The sequence below is a fragment of the Monopterus albus genome, unplaced genomic scaffold (assembly GCF_001952655.1).
Source record: "Monopterus albus unplaced genomic scaffold, M_albus_1.0 scaffold96.1, whole genome shotgun sequence".
Lineage (NCBI taxonomy): Eukaryota > Metazoa > Chordata > Actinopteri > Synbranchiformes > Synbranchidae > Monopterus > Monopterus albus.
Genome location: NW_018127976.1, coordinates 114,536 through 142,378, shown reverse-complemented (window position 1 = coordinate 142,378; position 27,843 = coordinate 114,536). Strand labels below are relative to the sequence as shown.

General features: G+C 40.4%; 1 protein-coding gene across 4 annotated transcripts; it reads right to left on the bottom strand.

Annotated features, from left to right (window-relative positions):
- csnk1db (casein kinase 1, delta b) lies at positions 1-26,771 on the bottom strand. Of its 4 annotated transcripts, none has more exons than XM_020608882.1 (10): positions 25,961-26,770; positions 20,384-20,494; positions 19,315-19,463; positions 10,804-11,032; positions 10,475-10,645; positions 10,195-10,343; positions 8,497-8,665; positions 5,827-5,966; positions 5,225-5,295; positions 1-2,226 (listed from the first exon to the last, which is right to left on the bottom strand). In XM_020608882.1, exons 1-9 carry the CDS (start codon positions 26,034-26,036, stop codon positions 5,263-5,265), a joined length of 1,227 nt encoding a protein of 408 aa, XP_020464538.1. In that variant the 5' UTR covers positions 26,037-26,770; the 3' UTR covers positions 1-2,226; positions 5,225-5,262. The 4 variants fall into 4 exon arrangements, with proteins under 4 accessions (XP_020464538.1, XP_020464537.1, XP_020464535.1 ...); XM_020608881.1 differs by having other exon boundaries at positions 5,225-5,290; XM_020608879.1 differs by lacking the exon at positions 5,225-5,295 and having other exon boundaries at positions 25,961-26,769.
- Positions 26,772-27,843: the final 1,072 nt, after the last annotated feature.

The window sequence follows — 27,843 nt, the reverse complement described above, 5'->3', positions numbered from 1 at the left end:
TGTTGACTTAACCACTCTATAAAGGTCTGCTTAACGTTGATTGCCGCTCTGTAAAGGTCTGCTTAAAGGTGCCTACTGGTCCATGTTGCATTTAGTATGACATCAGATGCTGTGATCTGTGTGCTGTTACACCTGTGTATCTGAGCAAGCACAACCTGTTTGGGTGATGAAATGCTGCACTAGCATTGTTTTTTTTGTTATTTTTGATGCCAGTTTTTCCCCAAATAAATATATTTTCTGTGGAGAAAAATGAGCAGATGACATTATTCCTTTCATCAACAGGCTTCCATGCTCAAAGTTCCCACTCCCTGCTCAGGCATTTAGCTTAATCATACTATTGCCTGTGCACTCCTGGTTCCACAGTCTAATGTGGAGAAGGCAAGATCAGATTTCCCTGCTGTTGTGTAACTTAATATGTGCAGATGATGGTCTTTGCCTCTACTGTGGGTCTTTGATGAATTCACAGCTAGTAAGAAGTCCCAACACTACAAGGTATAAGTAATTCATTTATTTACAGTTTAAGTACACAAACAAATATAAATGTCAGAAAGGAACTCCTGCTGATCTGGTTCAATATGTGTTGAGTGGTTGACCAAAGAGGTCAAGACTCAAAATCAAAAACTAGAAAATGGGCAGCAGCAAGAATAAGGTGTAACAGGTGATTTCCTTCTGACAGACATAGTAGTGGAGTTGCTCATCACAGCCAGGGGTGTCACCAAATTGGAATATAAAAATCCCAAAATATTACTGGTCAAGAAGCCTGTGAAAGGATTATGGCCAGCTTTCCTCTGCATACTGTCAACAAAGAATCATTTCAGTAATTATTTAAGGACTCCAAGAAGAATGCATTTTCAGTGCCCATGGCAATGTTGGAGTTTGCAACACTGGATCGCTTAACCTCTCCTGCCAAGAGCAGCAGCCGTTTAAAGCACATCATATTCACATTCAGTGCAGCATCTCTGCCCACATCACTCCTTTATGTTAGAATCCATGGCTCTGAAGGGGGTAGACTGATGGTAGACTATGACACTTTGGCAGCCTAAACTTGCAGCAGCTAGGTTCTTGGACCAAGCTTAGAAGTCACGCTCAGACTCAACCCTACAGGTCAGTGAAAACTAAACATGAGAATACATTGACACATCATTATTACAAGACTTTCACAGCTTCAAAAATAATACAAATAAAACATGAGAATGTTCATCTGTACACAGTGAATGGACATCTGGTAAAATGTGTCAGGTGACACTGTAGCCCCCTACATAGTGCACTTCTTTTGTAGAGAACACTTGGATGGGAACAGGGCTTACTGGACAGTACACCAGTACAGAGCCTGAGTATAAACAGACAGAACATCTAACAACCTGTCCCCAAGTTACCAAAGCATTTTTGGTATGTTCATGGGTTCAATTAGCACTCAAACCTCCACACCTTATTCTGAAGGCTCACCTCTAAAACATGTAAGAAGCAGCTTCTTTTAATACAAATGGCTGTAGAGTTGCTGAAGTGAATCATCAGCAGCTGTGATGACTGAAAAAAGAAGTAGTGGGTGGTGGGGAGGAGAAAATAAAATGCAAATACCAGTGAAAAGCATAACACCCCAAACACTATCCATACATATACACACCTTGCTGCAAAAAAGAGGGAAAAGCTGTTTTACTGATCAGGTATGAACTAACAGACACTGACAGTGGAAATGTAGAGTCATCAATGATGACGTGTTCTCGTGAAGGAAGGAGCTAGTGGCATGTGTACTGTTGGATCATCAGTCAGTGTCCTAGAAAAGATAACTGGGTTACCCTATATTTTCCCTGGACAAACTGCTGCCCATTCAGAATCTGGTGGTAGTGGGGGCAGTGTGGAAGGGTTGTGCAAATGCCTCCTGAAAGAGTGAACAGAACAGTCTTGAGGTCTTACGTGCCTTAATGTTTTCAGAGGTCAGCCCAGCATACAGAATTGGGAAAACAGTGAGTGAGAAACAGGAGGAGGGTGTACAAGACTGAAGGAGGTGACAGTACTGAGCAGTCAGCCATAGCAGTTTGTACCCAGTCAGGAGTTGCTCCCATTGGTAGCTGTAGTAGTAGTAGCAATTATTAATGGTTGTGGTGGTAGTGGTGGTATTATGTTAGACTGTTTCTGAGTGAACAGGGCTTGGTCCACCAGGTTGCACTGAGGGGCTCATCGAGGAGCCAGAAGATGGAGACCAGCAGACGGTACACCGGATGCCATCTGGAGGACACACAGGACAGGAAGCGGGGGGTCAAAACAAACAGCAACCCTACACCTGTTCTACAGCACCGGATGTGTTACACTTTCCATTCCTGCCTCCCTGTATTGTCACAGCTTCTGAATAAATCCATGTACAAGTGTAAACGTACAATATTCATGTTCACCCCAAAGGCTATATCATCACAATTTCTAAACTGAGCAAACAGCTGCTAGGGAACTAGCTTATAACACTATCTTAAAATTTTTATGACTTTGGACAGTAATTTTCCACTTCCACTCTTTTTAGTGATGTCCTAACTGGACAGTGAAGGAGTGCATTTATGAAAATTTATAGAAAACATGCACTGTGCTGAAGGGAACAGGCATCAGGCTACAGTATCAGATATTCAGAAATTCTCAACAATGTCTGAAATTACAGAAATGAGTAGAGGAGTATAAGTAGTAGCAGAGCTGTGAAGCAGCTGCAGGTACATGATGTAGTGAGTTAGCTAGTGAGGGGACAACGCTCATATCGATTCAACAAGATAGTGTGTTTTCTCATTATGAGACACCATCTTCTTATATAGTGTGATAACTTCAGTGAAATATATTTCAAATTTATGACGTGAAGTACCATCTAATGGCCTACAATAACACACACCGGAGTGGATCATATCATTTCTACTCCCTAATGTGAGCCCTGCACAGCTTGCAGTGATTGACAGCAGCACACAGACAGACTTCACCTGTCAGTAATGCTTGTAACATGACTGGGACATGCGGGGTATCGTGGCTCATGAGCCGCATCCATGTTCTATTTTGTTCACCTATATGTAAATATTGTGCGTGGGTTTATGATCAGTTTATGGTTTAAGATCAGTGATTCTCAGGGACCGGCTGGAGCTCCTTAGCACAGTGCTGGTCATTGTGTGGAATGTTGGTATGGGTGTTGATAAGACAGAGTCTGCTGGAGGGGTGCTGCTACCACAATGCTCCTGAAAGGGGCATGTGGTTATCTGCAGACCGAACTCAGATCAACACTGGTCCTTGAGAATAACTGTAAAAATAATCCACTCTAGAATGTGCTATCATATTAGATGGCCATAAATTTGAAACTATATGTAATTGATGTTATCACGTTATATCACTATTTTAAGAAAATGAGCATGTCATTCTACTGGGAAAATACATTATTTCATAATGAGAAAAAGTGTTGTAATAATGTGAAAAAACCTATCTTGTTTTAATGTGAAAGTTTCTCATACAAATGCTAAAAGATTTTCATTATAATGAGAAAATCTTTATAATTATAATTTCTTTTCTCATTATAATGAGAAAAGAAATACTTTTTTCTCATGGTGGCAGCAATACACGAGTCCTCATTCTGTGAAAAACACATTTGCTTTTTCCACTACAGAATCTTAGCAACCTGGGACCTGGAGCAGAGGATGTAAAGGATCACTCCACAGTGTAACAATCAGCCGGTAATGGAGACTGTATGAGCAGTTTACCAAACAGTTGTTCAACAAGCAGAACACAGACTCGTAGAACTGGGACATCATCACCCCTTTTCCCAGCAGAACACTCACTGAAGTCCCCGTTTTATCCATAAACCAACAAGTAAAATACCTCTAAACCAGGGTGTGTGTGTTTACCCACTGTGCTTGTAATGCCAATAGTTGAGGTGTGAAGACACTGACGCTTAACCAATTAGCGTGACTGCTCTGTGAGAACCCACACTTGATAGTCACCCTTGGTTATACTGTACCTCTATATAGTGAGACACTTCCTTGTTGTATCTTGGTTATCTTGCATTATTAATTGTGGTGTCTTCTATGTTGCAAAACAGTAGCTGCATTCACCCCTAACAATACCTAGCCCATGATTTAGTATCCCCTCCTGTGCAGTACTGAAATTCAAGTTCAGGAAGTGGAAACAAAAGAACCAATGACAGTGGCTGCACGCCAATTTACAGGTTGTTAAGTTCATGTAGTGGAAAACCCTGAGTTTGACAAATCAGCTGGGTATGTTTGTCCTGGTAGTCATGGGTAAGCTCCTTACCAGTGTTTTGTCATGGCAACAAACCTACATATCCCTCAGCAACACAGCAAGGAAACACTGTCTGTGCAAACACAATGAAAGTTTTGTTCTAAAGAGAAAGGGAACACGAACTGGTTTGACTGATTTTAGACTTTATTAAACCAACTTTTCTCCCCTCCAAAAAGCCCTTCCTTCCTGAACTTCTGAAAACATGTAAGAAATTTGAAAACTAACTTCCTATCATGTAAGTGTTTAGTGTGAAAGATCAGGGAGGCAAAAATCTAAAGGTGAAATAACACTGGACTGCACCAAGCAAGGCAGAAGGTGTAGGTAGGCAAGTTCCATTTGGAAACTAGAGCTGCAGGCCTGGCATCTGATCGATGGGGTCTCAAGCATCAAACCAGCAGTGCAAGCAACAAGCCACAGGAGCAGAGCTGATCAAAGGGGCATTACATCAACCCTGAGCAGGTAATAAGGGAGTTACACTCCTAGGCTCTAATGCACTGTAATGCATTATCCACTCCAGATCTCAAAGGGCTGCATTCTACTGCTCAGACAATAGTTAGTATCTGATTGTTCTGACAGACTTAGGCTGGTACAATGCAGCTATGATATCAACAGCCAAGTAGATGTACAACCTAAAGGCTATGAGGTTTTGTGTAATATGAGATCAGTAAGTGGCTGTTCAAGTTAAGTCTAACTGACAAACTGGATGTCCAGCTCACTGCGGACTGACTGTGAATCTGCTAGTATCCACAGAGAAATACTTTATAGGGACATGACCCTGTTAATGCTGCTAATCTAATCAGACGTCCACCGTATGTTTTCCTCTTGTGCCTCTTGTGTATTTAGAGAAAGTCTCAGATAAAACATCAGAAACTGAAAAATGGTGGAATGAGGACTGAGCATGAGACTCGCGCCCAGTGTAGAACTGAAGTTAGGATGCATGCATCCCTTTTGCTTTAGGGACAGGACTCACCCAGTGTTGCCGCCGTCACACAAGGACATGGCGAATGTCTACTTGGCGTGATGCTCGTATGGAATGCTATTCTGAGGTTGGGGGAAGGGAGAGAGAAGGCCCAATATGTCAAGACAAAAGCCACATGCTGCACCAACCACACAAGTGGAGAAAACTGGCTGAAAAGCACCACTACACTTCTTTCTAACAAGAAACATGATGCTGCAACAGCTGAGTATGGAAACTCTTCTTTCTGATCTGGGACCTGTGTGAAGCACTACACACCAGTCTTTTGTAAAATCATGTAGACAAAAACTCCATGAGCATCACTCTCCCATAATCATAGACTAATGTCTAATGATCTTATGAAGTAGCAAGATACAGACTTCCATAAAGACAAGTTCTAAGGAAAGTTTAATGAACTTTAAAATGTAATTCTACCTGGTACTGGTCATTATAATGCTTAAACCACAGTTTCCTCCTGCATATTGAGAGTAGGGCCTCTACTTTAAGTCTAGCCTGGTGATATGGAATTATCTATAGTTAAGTACAGAGATTCTTTTTTCTGCCCATGCTAGGAGACACTAAGATGAAATCAGATGTGTCTCAGGTGTGTCTTGCACCTGCGAGGTGGACATGCGAGAGGTATCCTGCCGTCCTGTTAGGTCTGATGATGACACGTTGACAGGAGCACCACGGTGCAGTCGCATGCTGACCTTTCGCTCACGCTCCATACCAGACACTTGTCGGGGGGAAGTGTTTGCTGGAGATTAGAGACCAAAAACAAAGCACTGTTAAAGATACTTTCCACATAATCTACTTTTGAAGAAACGGATATGATTATACAATTTATGAAAATTTCTTTTTGCAGATTCCACACAAATAGGACCGCCTACTGCCTGACTCAAGTTTCTGAGTCTGTGAAATGACAATTCTTTCCACAGCCTATTATTAGATACAGTACATTCTTTTGGTTAAGAAACAATAAGCCAAACTACTTCAGTGTTGTCCTAAAACAACTACACGACAACTTTATATATCTGTATTTATTAAAGTACATAATGGTAACTGATAACAGGAATCCTGTGGTATGTGACAGTTTTTGATACATCATGAAAGACTGTACACCCTCCACCCCAATTTATTTTCACAATTTTACCGTTGACAATCATTGAAGCACATATCGTAAACTCTCAGTCATTAAAAACCTCACAGTACAAGGATGGTTTTATGGGCCTCATTCACTAATAGGTGCATAGAAACATTCTTACATTGCGCAAAAAATAATTACTGTCAGGATTGTGTGTATGATAGCAAATCACAATCATTCTAAAATGACAGGTGCAGGCCCTTCATTTCTCAATTAGCATACTACCATGCCCACATTTCTCTACAGAGGAAAGTACATTTGCCTAGAGGTGTCCCATGTAAAGTTGCACAAGAGAAGCAGGACTGGACACGGCCTGAACCTGAGGGGGTATCAGGTGAGAGGTGTGTCTGATGATTAAGAAGCTGTTCCAGGGCATTCCATGGCTCGAGCAGAACTTGTTGAGAACAGCTGATAAGTCAATTGTCATCCTCTTCAAACATGATGATGATGAACTCTCTCCTGAAGGCAAGGCTCCATGTGCCATCTTAATGCTTGTTTGCAGTGAAATCAGAACCTGCATGCTTAATAGGCTGCAAATTAAAGAGCTCATGGCATGCTTTTCCTTGTTTTTTGCCTCATCTACAATGTTACAATGGTGAATTATCATCTTAGACGTGACCTAAGGCTCAAAAAATTAGATGTACATATGTTCTAGTATTTCTATGCAGTCTTGCTCACAAAACGTTTTGTCTAACAATGTCTAACAAAGTCTTCCTTGAATGGTCATAATCTCCCGGCAGTTTTGTGCTCATGTGAGCTTGCCTGACATCCACTGGAGCCATTTTAAAAGCGAAATTTTTCAACTGCGCCTGGTTTTGTGGATATATTTTCCCTCCTGCTGCTGCACTGTGACCAGAGGAAAATACAGAGCCTGAGGGTTACTGCATGCCCAGGAATGTTCCTGTACAGGGACTCGCTCTTTTACCTGACCGGGTCTAACCTACAAGCAGCCGGCCAGTGTAGCCCCCTGCAGTGGTGAATGATCAGCTCATCAATGCTGGATTTCCCCAGAGCACAGTACCTGTTTGTTTTGACTGCTTGAGGCCAGTGTGTCTGCTATCTCTAACAGAGTGTCTAATACAGTCTGTAGGAGAGAAAGTTCTCTGAACTGAGTGCTGTCTCTCCTCTTATACACACGCATACAATTATAGGAACAATGCTCAGACAGATGGTCAACAAGTCAAACAGTGAATACAGGATACTAGGTATCTAGTTCAACAGTCACACAAAGGTGAGAAATCCTTACAATATGCTGACACAATAAACAGTCTGAGCTCACAACCACACAATTGACTGTATGCAATGACATGAAAGCCACAGGTAATAAACTACAAAGAGTACTAGACTACAAAGCATCGGCTAATAAACAGTTAAAAAGGGTGCTTCCATACAATTGCCACTACACTGCCACATGTGATGTGTTGCCAGTTAACGAGTGGATTAACAACCCATGATGTTATTATCGGTGCTATGCTACCTGTTGGAATTAATTTCACTACTTTGAGACTGTATGTGGTCATGTGGGGGAAGACGCAGCGACCACCGGTTGGATTTACTGACCTTGGAGCTACTTGAAAGGGACTGATGTTTCCACTACCCGGTGGGACTTAACGGGTAGTTTAAGACAACACATGCTGCATGTCTGTTAATGCCTGGTTTCTATAACGCTGGAAAGAATTGTTGTAAGGCTGGAAAAGTTACTATGTCTGCGTTATGCAAGCTAAAATATGGGGTTTCTCAATTACCTGCTTTGTTTAGAGTGTTACACATCTCTTTTCATTGGTACATATGTTTACCTATCTATGAAGGAGAAATTCAAATTAATTAATGCTGTCATGGTTTGTTGTGCTGTCCACTTGCGACACAACACCTCAAATGAACTCAGTAACTTTTGCACTGTATCTAAACTATCCCGTCTGGCTAAAATATTGGAGAGGCTTGTTAATAATCAGGTAAATAAATTTTTAACTACTAATTGCATTCTGAAACCATGTCAACCAAATATAGATACAAAAATATTGATAAATCCCAGATTGGTGCTTATATTGTTCATATGCACAGTTTAAGAAAAGACTTATGCATATGGACTGTGAATGAGGCCCAATGAATCCAGAGGTGCTGAGGCAGGCTGCAATCAACTGACCTGTGTGTGAAGTCGGTGTTAATGGGGTAGGCAGGGCTCCCTCCTGGGCTCCTCTGGGTCGTCCTGATGCAGCAGGTATTCCTCTGGCACCTGGGTTCCTGGTATGCCTCAGCCTGTCCTCTCGGTCACGGCGCTCTCTCTCTGCTTCCTCTGCTGCACGGTTGGCTCCCTGTGTACCATTGCAAACAATCAACACAAACAGCACTGGTAGAACAGAGTATACAGCCACAACAGGACCTTGTCAAGCTGAATTTGGCACACCGTTGCTTGGAGCTAAATTCTAACATTAGCATGCTGATATTAAGCAGGTGTAATGTTTACCATGTTCACCATCCTAAATGTTCAGCATGCTATTATTTGCATATCAATCCAAATCCAATGACTACTGTAGCTGATGTTAGGGTTACAACTGTATGAGATTTTCACCATATAACTGTCTCAGAAAACATCATGGTTTCATGGTAATACACAATTACTAGTATTATCAGCTACAACAACCCTTAAAGGGATGAAAACAAAAGATTATTTTATTGCAAATAACTGTGCCAGTTGATTGAGCTGGACTGCAGCACTAGATTGATTCTAAAGAAGAAGCAGAATTATAAACATGATTGATAAATAAATAGCATACAATTATAACCTGTTATATAACTAAAGCATGTTAGTTTGCATGCTAGCACCAGTAGTAGAGGAAATATTCACATGCTTTACTTAAATAAAAGTACTACTATCACACTGTAAAACTAGCCTAACTCTGTTACAAGTAAAGGTCCTGCATTGAAAATGTTAAGTAAAATTATGTATTATTATGCAAATGTACTTGAAGTATTAGTCGGCTACTCAATACAAACAGATGTTATACTATACTGTATATCGTATACAGTTAATACCATTATATATTAGGCACTACATTAACAGCCCATCACTCATGAATTTATGTACTAGCATGACTTTACTGCTGTGGTCAGTTGAGGCGGAGTTCTGCTGAACTAGTTTGTATCCAAGTGCAATTACTGATTATTTTCATTAGGGATTAACCTGCTGATTATTTATGCTGCTCCATTAATTGATTGACTGGGTTGGAAAACAATAGTTAGAAATGCCATCATGTTGTTCTAAACAATTATCAAAATAGTTGCTAATTCACTGTTGGTATGTGACAGCACAGTCAGACTGATCTTTTCTGTACCATCACTCACACAAACAAACACACACTTTTGTGAGCCGGGAAAGGCAGTGCATGTGTTTCTGGGGTCAGATCAAGATCAGTGTGAGTCCTTAAGTCAGAGATCAGAGAACAGACAGACAATGTGGAAAATTATTTCGATAGTATATTTTATGTTTGACATTTAAATGCTCACACGTTTTATTGTTTGGGATTGAAGTTATAAACAGGACACATACTTGACCTGTACAGAGAGATTGTTTTTGTGATATACAAAGTACTCCTGCTCTGCTGATTTTAAGTTCTTTGTTGGTGGTTAGCTATCAGCCTCCTTCTCTGCTATGTGTCTGCATGTGGGGAAGAAAAGGCACACAAGCGTTGTGTTTTTTTCTTCAATACCGGTAATAAGCAAATGTGCATGGTATGATAACCATCAATTTTCATACCATGGTACACTGTAAAATCAGGATACTACTGCAACCCTAGCTGATGTGTCAACACCATACAGTTCATACAAGATGATTAGTACTCACAAACTTAAGCATGTTCCAGTCAAATACATAGTCATAAGAGAAGCCCTGTCTGTGAAACAGATTCCTGAAGAGCTGCCGTAGGTACGAGTAATCCGGCTTGTCATCAAAGCGCAGGGAACGACAAAAATTCAGGTAGGTTGCAAATTCAGCTGTGACCCAGAAAGAGAAAACATTTCTCAATTGGTGGGAATGCCTGACATGATTAACATTGGTCAATATGGAATGAAATCAGTTTAGAATAACTTTAAGCAAAGAAAAGCCTAAAGAAGTTGAGACTCACAGGGATATCCCTTGCAAAGCACCTCAATGGGGGTGGACATTTTCTTCTCACTGATTCGTTCATACTTCTGCCTCTTGGTAGCAGCCTTAAGGCCTTGCCAAGGCAGTGAACCGAGATTAAAATACATGAGAACATAGCCCAAGGACTCCAGGTCATCACGCCTTGACTGCTCTGTTCAGGGAGACACAACAGACCAGGAGGAGACCAAAGGGAGGAGAAGAAAAATGGTATTAGCTGCCATCTGGAAAGAATACAACAACAAAGCATTCACCGTCTAAGAAAGACAGTGATGTGTTCATGTCAAAGGCCTGTCCAGTGTATTTTTGTACCAATCCCGAGATGCGTGTTGATTGAGGCGTAGCGTGCAGTGCCAGTAAGGTTCTTGTTCTCGCGGTAGGGGATATGCTGGTGTGTGCGGGCATCCCGATATTTTTTAGCCAGCCCAAAGTCAATAATGTAGACCAGGTTGCCCTTTTTGCCCAGTCCCATTAAGAAGTTGTCAGGCTTCACATCTCTGTGGATGAAGTTCTTGGAATGAATGTACTCAATGCGACTGATCTGTAATGGAGAACAAAGTAAAAGACATTCAGTCACTACACACCATGTTAAACAGTCTTATACTTGTATAGCACTTTTCTATGCTTTACAGCACACTCAAAGTGCTTTCACACTACTTGGCCATTCACCCATTCATACTCACAAACGCTCACACATTCACACACCAGTGTTATCACCGGGAGCAACTGAGGGTTCAGTGTCTTGCTCAAGGACACTTCAACATGTTGACTGGACAAGCCGGGAATTGAACTGCTAATCCTCTGGTTAGGAAACCTGCTCTACCTCCTAAGCCACAGCCTAACTGGGTTAAGATCTGGTGACTATGACAGCCATAAGCATAGGATTTGCATCAAACCATTCCGTGACCCATCAGGAGAAAAATGTTTCATTACAGGATGATCACTCTACAATTATTTTGTATTAATTTGTAGTGATACTTCCCTCTAAGGGGACAAGTGGACCAAAACTATGCCAGCATCTGCATTCATTATAAACCACTCAAAAAAACTTAAGGAACACTTAATCACACAATGGATCTTGATGAAAAAAATTATTCATTCATTCATTCATTTTCTACCGCTTAGTCCCTGAACGGGGTCATGGGGGGGGGAGCCAATCCCGGCCGGCAATCGGGCGAAGGCGGGGTACACCCTGGACAGGTCGCCAATCCATTGCAGGGCTAACACATAGACGAACACCCACACACACACACCTATGGGCAATTTAGAGACACCAATCAACCTAAGCTGCATGTCTTTGGACTGTGGGAGGAAGCCGGAGTACCCAGAGAGAACCCACGCAAGCACGGGGAGAACATGCAAACTCCACACAGAAAGGTCCCAGGTGGGGCCCGAACCCAAAACCTTCTCGCTGTGAGGCAACGGCGCTAACCACTGCGCGATTTTTAGTGTGATTTTGAATCCATCTCTCAAAATGACATAACGGTCAATCGAAACCGAAATCATCAACACATGGAGAGATGGATTCAAAATCATACTAAAAATTGGAGTGAAAAAGGTGAAATCACATGCTCATACATCCATCCATCCATCCATCCATCCATTTTCCTCCACTTACATGCTCATACAAGTTGAGTGAATTTCATCACAGTAATTCATAATGGGACTCAGGAGTGTGTATGGCTCCCATGTGCCGGTATGTGCTTCTGACAATGTCTGGGTATGTTCCTGATGAGTTGGCGGATGGTGTCCTGGAGGATCTCCTCCCAGACCTGGATCTAGGGTTGGGTATCGTTTGGGTTTTCTTCTGATGACTGCTAAAACAATACTTTTAAAATGTTGCAGGTGTCTAAATGATACCATAACCAATACTTTAAAGTGGCCATGGCATGCTTGTTTCCAGCCATTTAATGTTTAATGTTAGGTACCTCTAGATTAGCTTTGCACCCATCATAACTTCAAATAGTCTAATATCACAAAGAGAGCCTCCTCCTGAAAACAAGAGCAGTTTGTGAACACAGACAAGTCCTGTTGCTGGTCAGAAAGTTAAAACAATGCAAAAACAGAAAAACTTTGACAAATAAACTGCATTTTCGACAATGACAATACCTCAAGTCCTACCTTACATGAGTCATAATATGAAAGTGGACAGCACAACAAATCGCAACATTATTTAGGCCAATTTGAATTTCTCCTCCATAGATAGGTAAACAATGGTAATAAAGCAGATAATTAAGAAACCACATATGCATTAACTGGCATAATGCATAAGTAACTTCTCCAGCCTTACAAATCTTTCGACAGAAAAAAACACATTAACAGGCATGCAACAAGTGAGGTATTTTTATACTTATCGTTATGTCCCACTGAATCACTCCCTTTCAAGTAGCTCCATGGTCAGTAAATCCAACCAGTGATCACCGCATTTCCCCCCACAAATCCCTCGTGTTAGAGGCGACCACATTCCCAAAGTAATGAAATTCATTCCAACAGGTAGCATTGTACCGACAACAACATCGGTGATCATTACTTCTTTTCCCCAGCCTGGAACACATTACAAGCTACACACACACTGACCTCAAACTGATTCATTCAAAACTGGCTGTGGTCCAGATCACCATCAAAATTAATCCAGAGGTGCTCAGATGATCCTCTGGTCAAGTCAAGTCAAGATTTTTATTTGCCATGTATGCATAAACAGACAGTCTAGGCATATAGGAATTCTTGTGCAGCTCTCCTTTGGTGGGCCCCATACCGCTTCATAGGCGGTTTGGCTGTAGACCTACATCGGTCCCATTCAAACTGCATTAAACCCAGTCAGAGAAAACCTGCAGACATGGTCATACACACAGTAACCTCAAGCCCTGTATTTTTTCCCACATCCTCTGGTCACAGTGCAGCAGCAGGAGGTAAAATATATCCACAAAACTGCATGCAGTCGAAAAATTCCACTTTTACAATGGCACCGTTGATATCAGGCAAGCTCACATTGTTAAGGAATGTTATGAAAATGAACAAATGCGGCACATGGAAACACACACACACATACACACACATTATATACATATATATATAAAATAAAGTGCTCTGGTTCACATTCAATTAGAAATGAAACTGCATCATGCAACTTAAAACAAAGTGTTTAAACTATTTTAGCTGAATCACTTTTTGAAATGTCTGGTCCATTACAATCAATATCTAATCAACTGGCTGGAGATTAAGAACATTCAAGGAAATTCATAAACTACTGTACAAGATTTTACAAAGTTGGAAAATAAGTCTCACCAGAGAGTGTGAGACTTGTATAAACTAAGCTGCTTCTCCACTGATGTACAATAACATACATACATCTTGTTCTTTGAGCTTTCAGTCACGTTTAACATAATTCATCATTGTAACATTGTAGATGGGTAAGAAAACATGGAAAAGCATGCCATGGACTCCTCAAAAAAAAAAATAAAGCAGGCCATAAATTTCATAATCTGTAGGGCAAGGTCTTCCATTTCATACATTTTCAGAGGGCACAAAGGCCACTCGACTGGACGTTAAGGCCGAGACAAATGACATGATATACACTGCTCAAAAAAATAAAGGGAACACAAGGCACACAAATAAGACATTCAACTATGTAATGAACAAGGTATTTAATAAGAATATTTCATTCATTCAGATCTAGGATGTCTTATGTTGTGTTCCCTTTATTTTTTTAAATAGTATATTTATGTGTACATATCTTATGTATACAGCTTGAGCAGTAAAGTTACTTTACAAACTAGAGTAAAGTGGTGATGTTGTAGAATGGGAAATATGCAGAGACAGTATAGTAACTGTGTACCTTTATTTTAATTTGGATAGTAAATGGTGTGATCTGTGCATTTAGACTCTAAAGCAAACTAAGCTCTGGTTTCTCTCTGCTGATGTTGCACAAGATCACAGCTCTGAAGAATCATGGATGTACTAAGGAGAAAACAGAGGAAAGGGTGTCTGATATCTCTAACGGGTGCAATAATTATATTCGTTTGGCATCATGATGAAGGAATGACCAGCATCACTTCTACCACCGTGAAAACTAAAAATAAATGCATAATGACTGCCTCTTGAGGTCTTCACTTATCAATATTGACAATATTAGTGCTTGTTTAGAATATGTAATATTTCAAATAGCAGAGAAAACAGTACATTTCAACACTACATGTAACATTTTACAGTTCATTGACAGAGCCAAATATTACATCCTTCAATCTGCTTATCCAGTAAAGATTCACCTTACCGTAGCACTTGTATGAAGGCCATGATATGCTAACCCCTGGACATAGGAATAAAGCTTAACCTCTCACACTAAGGTGGCATATTTGAAACATATTAAAGCTCCAAACATTGCTTGAGGTTTTATGATGGAGATATTCACTCAGTAATTAACTACCATCAACCTTACGGCCTACCTTCTCCGTAGCTGTTGCTGTGATATAATAGTATTGTACGATATCACACGTTTTGGTTAACTGACCCTTTCAGTGACTCTGTATAAAGGCCATGATATGCTATTCCCTGGAAATAGGAATAAAACTTAACCTCTCACACTAAGGTGGCATATTTGAAACATGTTAAAGCTCCAAACACTCCTTGAGGTTTTATGATGGAGATATTCACTCAGTAATTAACTACCATCAACCTGTGAACAGAGTGCCCTGCAGACCTCCCTCTTTCATGTTAATTCAGGATAAGACCCCAAAACCTCCCAAATAAAAACAACAACCTGCAGATATTGTGGCAGCTACCTCCTTAAACCCTCAGATGTTAGTGTACTGAGAAATCTGTATAAACCAGTATACTCTGGCTCTTTGAGGAAGTGTAAAACTGAATGAAAGCTTTGACACTGGACACCATATCTGTTTTGCACAGTATTTAGTTGACCTAAGATGTTATTAAGGATGGGACACTTAAAGAATAGTGTATAATATGTAATAAGTAAACAGTTGGATATTTTAGATAAACCCTTTTCTGATGTAACTGTCTAAAATCATTCTAGCAGCTCAATCTTGGCCTTCTGTCAACTCTGTGAACTGTTATGCAACCTCAGACACTCACTAGGAATTGGGTAATCAAACACTCACTAGGAATTGGGTAATCAAACACTGAGAACTGTGTGCTTATACGTGTAGCCTTAACCATTATCACTTCAAAGTGTAAAGCCACTAAAATCATATGAATGTCAATAACATCAAACTTGACTCAATAACCACAGAGAGTATTAAACCTTTTCACGAATTTTATATAGAAGCTTAAAAGAGCTACAGCAAAGCAGCAAGCAATAAAATATATAACTTAAAATCATCAATAATTGTCTTGAATGGCTTGCAACCTAAACAATCAACAAATGCTATCTCTAAACATCACTCTAAAATATTATACTGATTAAAATTATTATGGTTGAGCTAAGCTCTTGATCTGAATAAAAGTCAAAGGGTCTGCTCATGTCACCAGTCCTCAGCTGGCTCTAGGTGTGGTGGTGGCAAGTTGGGCAATCATTTGTTCCTCTTTTTTCCTTTTGGCCAGGATTAAAGGTTTCACAAGGAAAAACTTAATAATTTGAAAAATTTAAACTTATCAAAAAAATCTCATTCTCCTCTGGTTCAGTTTTCTGAGAAAATTCTAGGAAATTTTCAGATAGACAATGTTCTTCTTGGTCAAATCTTCTTTCTTCTGAGAATCATAAAGACATGAAAATGTCTAAAGCCATCTTTCCCCACCAGGCCGGGTGGCTTGTGGCATTCTGTTAAAATTCTTCATTTCTTCATCAATCATCTTTTAAACAGGAATTCAGTTTTCCTTACTGAACTGTGAGGCTCTGCCACAGCTCCATTGTCCTACGTTGACATACATTTCACCCCTCACAGACCGGGTGCCTGTTTGGGAGCACCCACAGAAAGGGGCCCTCTCTCCCATGTTGACATCCATCTCACCCTCACAGGCCAGGCCTGCGGGGAAGCACCCCCAGCGGGGTGCTCTTCCCGGACAGCCTCTCCGCAGTCCTCGGTCTCCTGGAAGTTAGACAGTCAACCGCACAGAGCCTCTGGCCGCAGCCGTGGGAGAACTCTTCGTTCCTCTATTTGCTTGGGCTTTTAAAGGATTCTGGTCAGTAGTCTTTGTCCTCTCATTCAACCAGATGTGGCAGTTTGCAGTTAATACCTTATTTGGCGTGCAAAGCCATATTCTTCAGACACATTGCATACTTTTTACTGTCACAGCTCAAGTCTACTGCCTGTAACCGGCCTCCACCCCACTGTGATCCAGCTTTGGACTCTACTTCCCTCTTTCTTAGAAAACTAAATTCATCTTAATACCAAATAAAAATACAAGAAACTCTTATCTGATTGAAATAGCAAAATTCCATCATTGCTTTTAACAGAACAATAAGAATTACACACTGATTTTACACAAAACTATCAATGCCTTAAAATCAAAACATAGATCTTTATATTTTGAATACTTCACTTGACTAAACATTGATTATCATTGATCAATCATTAATTATCAGTCAAATCTTTACTTTTAGGCTTGAAACCATCATTTTTACTTTAATAAGCTGTGTGTCTTTCTCTCTCTGCCTTTCATTCTCACACACAACTGCACTTCCTCTTTTCATGGATGTGTGTCTACTTCCTCTTTTCTGTGATTCTGCATTTTTCACTCTTTTAGATGTAAAATCACTCCTCTCCATTCTTTCAATAAAATCATTTCACATTTTATTCTTACACATTCACTAATGATTATTTCAAACTAAACACACACATAAATCATCTTATGATTATCCTTACTTATTAAAGCTTAACTTTCTAAGCATTCTGCCACAGCATTTTAATAATTTCTCTCTCTCCTCCAACCTCTTCTGCCGTATCTCTGCCTCCTCTGTTTCTTGGTTCTCTCTGGGACCCATATTTAAAGCTTCACTGACACACTGCTAGCTCAACTGATGCACACTGAGCCAAAAATAGCGCACAGATGTAGCGAGTGTAAGGCACAGAAGTTCACCAACAAACAGTTAATAAACATACTGACGTTACCAAGCAGTGTTAAAGAGCGAGTAACATTAAATTCCACACCATATTCTGCCAACTTTCATGAACCACAGAGGTTTTATGAGGAGCGCTCCCAGATGAACAGCTTTACTAAGCACCATTCTCCTTAATACATCCATAAACACACCTATGTGAGTGACTGACCAGGAACAATCATTTACAGAGATCGCTCTCCAAACCTGACAGATCTGATTAGCCCACACCAGCCACTGTGGCCATGTAACTCCAACAGATATAGAGAGTACAGCCAGATGCCAGGGCAACGACGGCCATGGCCGCCATGAAATTTATACCCTGGATAAAACGAAGGTTGATGCCATTAAAAAACATTCCCATTTATTCCCAGCTCCAACTTCTGCGCTCCAAGGTAAATGGAACGTAGCATAAGCATAATGATAGTATTGGCACTTAATGTGCAATGATGCTTCTGTTGCCTGTAAGGTTATTGTTTGTTTCACAGCACCAGAGGGCAAATATTTCAATCATACTGGCACCAGGTTTTGGTGCCTACCTGGATCAGGGTATCAGTGAGCTCCTGGACAGTCTGTAGTGGCACTTGGTGGTGTCGGATGCACCAATACATAGTGTCCCAAAGGTGCTCAATTGGATTTAGGTCAGGGGAACATGAGAGTGAACATGAGGATGACGGAGGCAGAATCCAGAATGGCTACACACACTGGTCACATGAGGCCAGGTGCTGTCCTGCACCAGGAGGAACCCAGGGCCCACTGCACCAGTGTAACATCTGACAAATGGCAATAGAGATCTGTGTGTCCTTCAAGGACATGCCTCCCCAGACCATCACTGACCTACCACCAAACCGGTCATGGTCGATGATTTTACAAGCAGCATCTCCAGTCTCTTTCACATGCGCTCAGTGTGAACCTGCTCTCATCTGCAAAGAGAACAAGGCATCAGTGGTAGTCCTGCCACTTTTGGCGCTCTCTGGTGAATGCCACCCTGACAGTTTGGTCAGAAACCTGCATACCACTAGCTGCTGGAGGTTCAGCTGCAGGGCTCACGCAGTGCTCCTCCTTGCACAAAGGACCAGATACCGGTCCTGCTGCTGGTTTGTTGCCCTTCTACGGCCCTGTCCAACTCTCCTGGTGTAACGGCCGATCTCCTGGTATCTCCTCCATGCTCTTGAGACTGTGCTGAGAGACGCAGCAAACCTTGCGACTGCACTTATGGATGTGCCAACTTGGAGTAACTGGACTACCTGTGCAACCTGACTGGGCTGCAGGTACTGGCTCATGCTACCAGTAGTGACAAGGACACTAGCAAAACACAAAACCTGAGAAGAATCAGTCAGGAAGGATAAGGAGGGGGCATTTGTCTGTGTCCACAACATGCAGAACCACTCCCTTTTTTGGGGTCGTCTTGCTTTTGCCTCTCCATTGCACCCGTTTAATTTGCAACTGAAACTGATTCACGATCACTTGTGCTTTCTAAATGGACAGATCGATATCCCTGAAGTTTAACTGATGTGGTGTTATAGTGTGATGATCAAGTGTTCCCTTAATTTTTATGAGAAGTCTACTTCTCCACTCATTTAAGTTTTTCCTCTAATTTGTCACCTATCTATATGTCTTAGTGTGCCATATAAACATTGAAGCCCCTTCTGTTCTCATTTTCAACTACACTGGCTCTGTGGTAGAAAGTGTGTCACAGTCTGTAGGGAGGGAATATGGCATTGATGAGACAGTAAAGAATGTGTCTGTGTGAATTAAGTTGGCACTATCACCATTTGATCAGCAAGCAGCAAAACTGTCTTCAGGCTGAATTTGCGGGAGCAAAAGTTGAAGAGATCCTCCAGGCTGGGCCCCAACAGCTCCATCACCATCACGTTGTAGTCACCTTCTGCGCCACACCATTTTATTGTTGGAATGCCCACTGTAGAAACATGGGAGTAAATACAATTAAATAAAGGGAATATGTAGAAAAGGGGCCACATTTCAGACAGGAGAAAAAAAGGTCCACGTTAAACCTTCTGTTTAACCCTCAGATACTGAAACAACCAGTATTATGGATTCAGAACTCAGTAAATCCACTGATTCAATGTTGTAGTTAGTCTCGCTCCCTCAGCTTTGTATGATGACTCACATGGATCACTAAGCCAAATATATTTACATGGAAGAGGCTGAAAGCAGTGGGCTTAAAGCTGAATGGATAGAGGATGATAGTAAAAAAGCAAATAAGGCAAGGATAAGAAAAAACAATCATGTAACTATGTACTCAACTCAACTCAACTTTATTTATATAGCGCTTTACCACAGCACAGCTGACCAAAGCACTTAACATATCATTCAAATATAAAAACAACACATAAGAAGCTATAAACAATAATATAGACACTAACACTACAGACAGAGTCTCATTCCTGGCCAAACGCCAATGAATACAAGTGGGTCTTCAAATAAGACTTAAAAGTAGACAGGGAGGGGGCCTGCCTAATATAAAGCGGCAAGGCATTCCACAGTTTTGGACCTACCACAGCAAAGGCTCTATCCCCCCTAGTTTTCCGCCTGGCCCTCGGTGCCTCCAGAAGAAGCTGATCTGCTGATCTGAGGCACCGCGACGGATTATATGGACGCAAAAGTTCCACAAGATAAGATGGTGCCAGCCCATTTAAGGATTTATAAACAAATAAAAGAATCTTAAAATTAACCCTGTAACGCACTGTATGTATGAGAATAGGAGAAAATAAACCTTACTGAGAGAGTGAAAAAGAGGGGGAAATGATGAGCAATGAGAAAAATGAGAACAAAGTCCAATAAGAAATGAAGGTTCAAGGTTCTGCATCAATACGTCACCTCCTCCTTGCATCATCTTGTAGATCTTGCTTTCGATGTGGAGCTGGGGGTGTTTGGTCTTTACACATTCCAATTTAATGGCCACTTCCTCCCCCACTGAAATATCTGTGCCTGGAAAAGTGTAAATGAATGGGAAGACATGTTTAAAGGTTCTGTTCACCTAAATTACACAAAAATTCTAGTTAACAACCTTGTGGCACCCAGCTATACAGCAGGCTTCAATTTTATCCACTACTCCAATAATTGTTTCCAATGAAAACTGCTAACAAGAATTGTGGATTATCTTGAGTAACCTTACAGACCGCTCAAAACTAGACCCAATACAGATCTTTTCTTTTATAACTGTCAATACAGACTCTTCTTTCTTCCTCTTCTGTCGGCTGTTTCCGTTAGGGGGTCGCCACAGCGAATCATCTGTTTCCACCCAACTCTATCCTCGGCATCCTCTACTCTCACACCAGTTAACTTCATGTCCTCTTTTAGCACATCCATATATCTCCTCTTTGGCCTTCCTCTTGACCTCTTGCCTGGCAGCTCCATCTCCAACATCCTTCTACCAATATAACCACTATCCCTCCTCTGCACATGTCCAAACCATCTCAATCTGGCCTCTCTGACCTTGTCCCCTAAACAGCCGACCTGAGCTGTCCCTCTGATGTGCTCATTCCTAATCCTGTCCATCCTGGTCACTCCTAAACAGAACCTCAACATCCTCATCTCTGCTACCTCCATCTCTGCCTCTTGTCTTTTCCTCACTGCTACAGTTTCTAACCCATACAATATGGCTGGTCTCACTACTGTCTTGTACACCTTTCCTTTGATTCTTGCTGTCACACAACACTCCTGACACCTTTCTCCACCCACTCCAACTCGCCTGCACTCACATCTTTACCTCTTTCCCACACTCACCATCACACTGGACTGTTGACCCCAAATACTTAAACTCCTGCATCTTCTTGACCTCAGCACCCTGTAACTTCACTGTTCCACTTCCCTCCCTCTAGTTCATACACATGAATTCTATCTTACCACGACTGACTTTCATTCCTCTTCTTTCCAGAGCAGACCTCCACCTTTCCAGGTGTTCCTCCAAACATTCCATCAGTAGTGCTCTTTCTGGGCATGAAGCCATACTGCTGCTCACAGATATCCACTTCCTTTCTTAGCCTAGCTTCCCCTGCTCTTTCCCATAGCTTCATTGTGTGGCTCATCAACTTTATACCTCTGTAGTTGCTACAACTCTGCACATCACCCTTGTTCTTAAAGATCGGCACTAGTACACTTCTCCTCCATTCCTCAGGCATCTTCTCACTCTCTAAAATCCTGTTGAACAAACTAGATAGAAACTCCACTGCTGTCTCTCCTAGACACTTCCACACCTTTACAGGTATGTCATCTGGACCAACAGCCTTTCCACTCTTCATTCTCCTCAGAGCCTTCCTCACCTCATTCTTTCTAATCTTTGCTACTTCCTGGTCTACAATATTCATCTCTTCCCCCGTTCTTTCCCTCTCATTTTCCTCATTCATCAGTTCCTCAAAATACTCCTTCCATCTTCTCTGCACACTATCCTCACTTGTTAGCACCTTTCCATCTCTGTAACTCCTTCTTCGACCAACAGCAGTCCAATTTCCGCCAGCACCCTGTAGGTCAACCGCACTGGTGGCGGTCGTTGTTAACCCGGGCCTCGACTGATCCGGTATGGAATTCACACTGATGATTCGCATGTTTAAATTTGGCATTTTTTTACGCCGGATGCCCTTACTGACGCAAACCCTCTCTATTTATCCGGGCTTGGGACCGGCACAGAAGTCACTGGCTTGCAACCCCTGTGGCTAGATTATAACTGTCAATACAGAATATCATACAATATATTTAGTTTATTGTCAGACACACCAACAATGTTGACAATATGTTTCAACAGGTTATTTTTTATGTGCCTGTAAATTGTTAATAGGAATGCACTGATACCACTTTTTTCAGACTGAGTACAAATTCTTACATCTGAGTAATTGCTGATACCAACCTAATAGCAGTGTGTCTACTATAAAATTGCTATTACCATAAGTGCAGTGACATTAAAGACAGTTTTCATAGTCATGAGCTTTACTTTCTGATTTTGATTGAAAAAATAAATAAATAAATATTAGGAGGCAATCTACCTTAGTAGTTAGTGTAAATAAACGAGGCATTGCCATCACTCCAACCAAATATAACGTATAACTAAATCATGCAGCAATGTAAATAGACTGTTTAGCTGTGAGTGATCAGCTGGCACAAGCATTTTAGACACATAGGTTATGTAGGCTGCAGCCTAGGGCCTCAGTGAGCCATAAGGATAGATATATAATTTTAATTTATATTTGAAAATTATTTTAATTTGAATTTTTAAAGATATTTCCTATGGCTTTAATTTCGCGTGACTACAATTAATATAGCATTTAATTGTATACAGTTATTAAAAATCAAGCAGGCCTAAGACATTTCTGCAATTTTGTCTGTGGCTTTATCAAGACGGATGAACCCAGTACCTCATAAGCATAAAAGTTGGGTACAGAAAAGGAAAAACTGATGTTAGAAATTAATAAATCAGTCAGATAATTATTAGACATTAATGTGTTGAATCAAATGTATTAGTAATGCAATTTTGTAAGATTCAAAGTTTGCTCCAGTCTGCTTTGCTTCAAGGTTAGAAGACAATGTTGATTCTGAAAAGTGTACCTTGACACCAATTGTTTTCTTGTATTAAATCTTGTTAGAATTATGTCTGAATGAATGTTTTAGTTACGCACCACGTAAACACACACCCACACCCACACAAGGAATTCTTCATTTTGTTATGGCCAGCAGCTCCATGCAGCTGGAGCTCTAGATAAGAGAAGGAGATGCCAGACTGTCTCCAACTCGTGATGTTTTTAAATCTGTCTGTGTAAGGGGTTAGCCCAAAAGCTTATAAATGTATTAGGCTCTGTGTTTCCGGGGGCTCTCTCTTCTCCAGCAGCTTGTCTGAAGGAGGGAGCCACCCGGGTTGTCTCTTGTAATTTTATTTGCGGCTTTTAAATAAATCAGCACTAAAATGAAGAAAGACGGACTCCTTCAATACTCAGATCTGTCCAATAAAAGGACTGGGGTATAACAACATCCAGCCCTTCTCTGAGCACTCTGAAAATCACACACCTTACTCAGTAATCAAAGAACCACAAATTACTTTAAGTAACCCTAAGTTTCTGAATGACAGTTCAGACACGCTCTGACAATTTAAATTTATGAATGCACACATAACAATCCGCTGGCAAACAGTTACCTTTAATCGATAATCCATGTTCATGTAACACTTTATAAAACAGATCATGCCTTAGCATTCAACACATAGGCTATGATATCAATTTAATCCATTATTAAATATGCAGCATACTTTCAGCTATTTCAGCTATCAAAATGTTCAGCTGTTCAGGGACATTCATGCTTCTATTCAGAACTTTTGGAAACTTCATACTTTTGAAATATTTAGCTTTATTTTGAAAATCTTGCCCAATTCAAATGAATGGGGAAATTTTACTTCAGCATAATTTCAGCCATTTCAGCTGTTAAAATGTTCAGCTCTTCAAGGACATTCATGCTTTTATTCAGAACTTTTGTGAACTTCATACTTTTCAAATATTTAGCTTTATTTTGAAAATCTGGCCCCATTCAAAAGAATGGGAAAATTCAACTTCAGCATAATTTCAGCTATCAAAATGTTCAGCTCTTCAAGGACATTCATACTTCTATTCAGAACTCTTGTAAACTTCATACTTTTGAAATATTTAGCTTTATTTTGAAAATCCTGCCCCATTCAAATGAATGGTAAAATTCTACTTCAGCATACTTTCAGCTATCAAAATGTTCAGCTCTTCAAGGACATTCATGCTTCTATTCAGAAGTTATCTAAACTTCATACTTTTAAAATATTTAGTTCTATTTTGAAAATCTTGCCCCATTCAAATGAATGGGGAAATTCTACTTCAGCATATTTTCAGCTATTTCAGCTATCAAAATGTTCAGTTCCTCAAGGACATTCATGCTTCTATTCAGAACTTTTGGAAACGTCATACCTTTGAAATATTTATCTTTATTTTGAAAATTTGCAACTCAGGCCACCCATTGATCAGTGCACCTCGAGATCAAGATCAGGGTGCCGGAGAGACACACACGCACACAGACACACACCTGGTCTAGATCACCTATCAGCAAGCAAGCACAGGCAGGGGTTGACCTACTCACACCAAATGACCAATAGGAGCACGAACTATTGAAGGTTGCACCCCTGTCCAGGGCGGAGCAGTCTAAGATAAATGTGTTGTAAAAACTTAATTCAGGATTTAGAAGACCTACCTGTGATCAGGCTTTTAGTAAACTTTCTGATGATTTTAAACAGTCCTCTACTGTCTTCACTTCTTGTGCTTCCAACAAAAGAATTGGGCTAATTTCTAACAGTGCTATTGGACTATTTTCACATCTTAATAAACTCAGCATACCTTCAGCTAGAAAAGCCATTCAGGTATCAAAATGTTCAGTTCTTCAAGGCCATTCCTACTTTATTGCATCTCATCCTTCAGATTATTCAACAAAGAACTTCAGCCATTTCTTCTCATCTTTCAGCTGTTTCAGCAATTGATTTTAGGCATTTTCAGGATGATCTTTCAGCTTCTATTAGCAACCACACACATTTTCGACAGGAAATGCATTTCTCTAGTTTCAATTATGTGAGCTTATAAACTTAACAGCTCTTAACTGTGGGATTTATAACTGTAAACTGTCTTGTATTATGAGTTTCTAAAATGGATTTTTAGCTTAGGCTGAAGTTTAACAAAACATTTAAATTGTACCATAAGGGCTGCCCATCAGCTATCAATACCACTGTCTGACATACCAGTAGTTTGTCATCACCACTGTAAGTAGGCGACTGTGTAGCTATGCAACAAAAAGCCACGTCAGAATGACATCATCACTATCAGTCCATCTTCTATCTTGCCCATGTCTGTTTTGGATATCCAAAACTCTTCAGTCTCGTACACACACAGCCTATACAAACTGACTAACCAAAGCGACATCATTGGCATGACAAGTGTATGGCACTATAGTAGTCTAACTAAATACAAGGTATTTGGTCCAAGTGTGAACAATATTCAGCTTTGTTCTGCCTAGTCAAGTTCTACAGTGTAATCTGTCTGCTGTATGTTTAAAAACAAACAATCTAAGCAAGTAGTATTTTCGGGTTTACACTGCTTTTATGCAATATAATGGCAGTTAAACAAGCTAGCTCTCTTTCCTACCTTTTCTATAAAACCTGCCATTCCACTAATTGGTACAAGTATTTCAACTCACACAACCCTGCTTTATTTCAGCAGCTTACAGTAGTTAATTTAAGGAAACGTCCTAGCGGTTGACGTTAATACAAACACGACAAGAACCTATTGTAACTCAGACTTAACATGTTTTAAAATGTTGCTATTAAAGGTAGGAAGGTACACCCTGGACAGCAGCTGGTTAACGCTGAAAAACGTGTGAAGCATAATGAAGATAAATTTTACTCACCTAAATATATGTCCCCGAAAGATCCACTTCCAATTTTCCTGCCCAGTCTATAGCGGTTCCCTACTCTCAGCTCCATTTCGCTATTAGCTAGCGTTACGTGTGTTGCTTCGTTTGTACCTTGGACACTAACGTTGCACTACGTTATCCTATATACCTTTTAACCTTTTAACGTTTTACGGACCTAGTCAAATATTCCACCTTCCTGAACGGGTTTACAACCCCCTATACTGACACCCCTCCTTCCCCCAAGAATCTCAGTTCTTTCAGTAACAATCCAGATTTCACCATCCCTTTATTATTTTTCTGAGGAACGAAAAGCTGTAATATCAATATCATCCGGTATCGTAAAACGCGTAATTTATGATCTCTGTATTTTGGGAGTCATTACTGCCCAAACTACAAGGATGGATACGGATTTTACAAAAAAAAAAAAAAAACTTAATCCCTATTCCTCTGCATCTTCGCTCCACTGTCTGATTTTTTTTCATCCACTGTAAAAGCTGTCAGTCATTCCTTACGTCACTTCCCCTAGCAACAGCAAGCAAAACTGGCAACTTTGTGGAAGCAGTACACGGCTAGTACATCTTAAGCTACAGTATGTCTAAAACTCGGTCAATTAAAAATGTCACTGTTATTTAGGCTACACACCGTCGTATGCATATGACAAACCCAAAATAATCCAGATAGCACAATGTAGCATTTTTATTAAATGAACATTTAAGAAGTATCATATAAACCAGTAATTATTTAAAGGAGGGTCACCATGTGAAAGTCACTTTCAGCTTTTCCCGTTTTTTTAGGGGTCGCCACAGCGAATCGTCACACTGACGACTTGCATGTTGACATTTGGCACGTGTTTTACGCCGGATGCCCTGCCTGACACAACCCTATTTCGAACCCGGGCCGCAGCGGTGAGAGCGCTGCGCCTTAACCACTAGCCTAAAGGAGGGTCACCATGTAGCTGTCTTATAACAAGATCATTTACGTTATTCAGGAAGTTGTGTCACTGTAAATTAGGGTAATACCTAAAACGGTGGCTGCTGTAACATAATAGATTAGGATGCTGCTAGTCTGTAAATTTTATGTTGTATTGCACACAGCGAAGCAGTAAAATGCCAATAAATTAATGTAAACTCTAAGTCCCCTTTGGCTTACTTCAGTAAAATACATGCAAGTTTAATTTGTGACTAATACTTTAATTATTCAGTTATAATAACAGAAAATTGTCAACTGGAAAAGAATGAACAAGACAGCATTAAGAAATTAATTAGAGACATGTTAATTATAAGAGCAGAAATGTACCGCATGCATGTACATCAGAATCAGAATCAGAATCTTCTTTATTGGCTAGGTGTGTCGAGGAATTTGACTGGTAAATTGGCTCTCAATGCACATGTACATATCTCCATGCAAGTATTAACAAGCAGCAAACTAAGCAGTATAAACAGGCAGTAAACGATGCAAACAGACAAAGGAATGCTCATTGTGAAATGAGATAAATAGAAATAAAAATGGAGTACACAACCACAAATACCTGTACATGTCTCTGTTATAAAGTATATGTACCTGAATTTCCCTCGGGACCTATCTATTTATCTATCCAGTATCTGCTATTAAGTGTTTGTATCAAATATTTACCATATTTACATAATATACAGTATTTTTTTTGGAAAATAAAATGAGTGGAATAGATCCAATGTGATAATTGATTAGGAATGGGGAGAGATGTGTTATTAAGCAGCTTTTTTTTCTCTTCTCTATATCCATATAGTAGTAAACAACACCAAGTCATTTCCTATTTGCTTGAATTGTGGTTCTACTCACATCAAAGCGCCTTAAGATCTGTAGCCACGCCCACTGAATTGACTTGAGCTTTTTCTGAT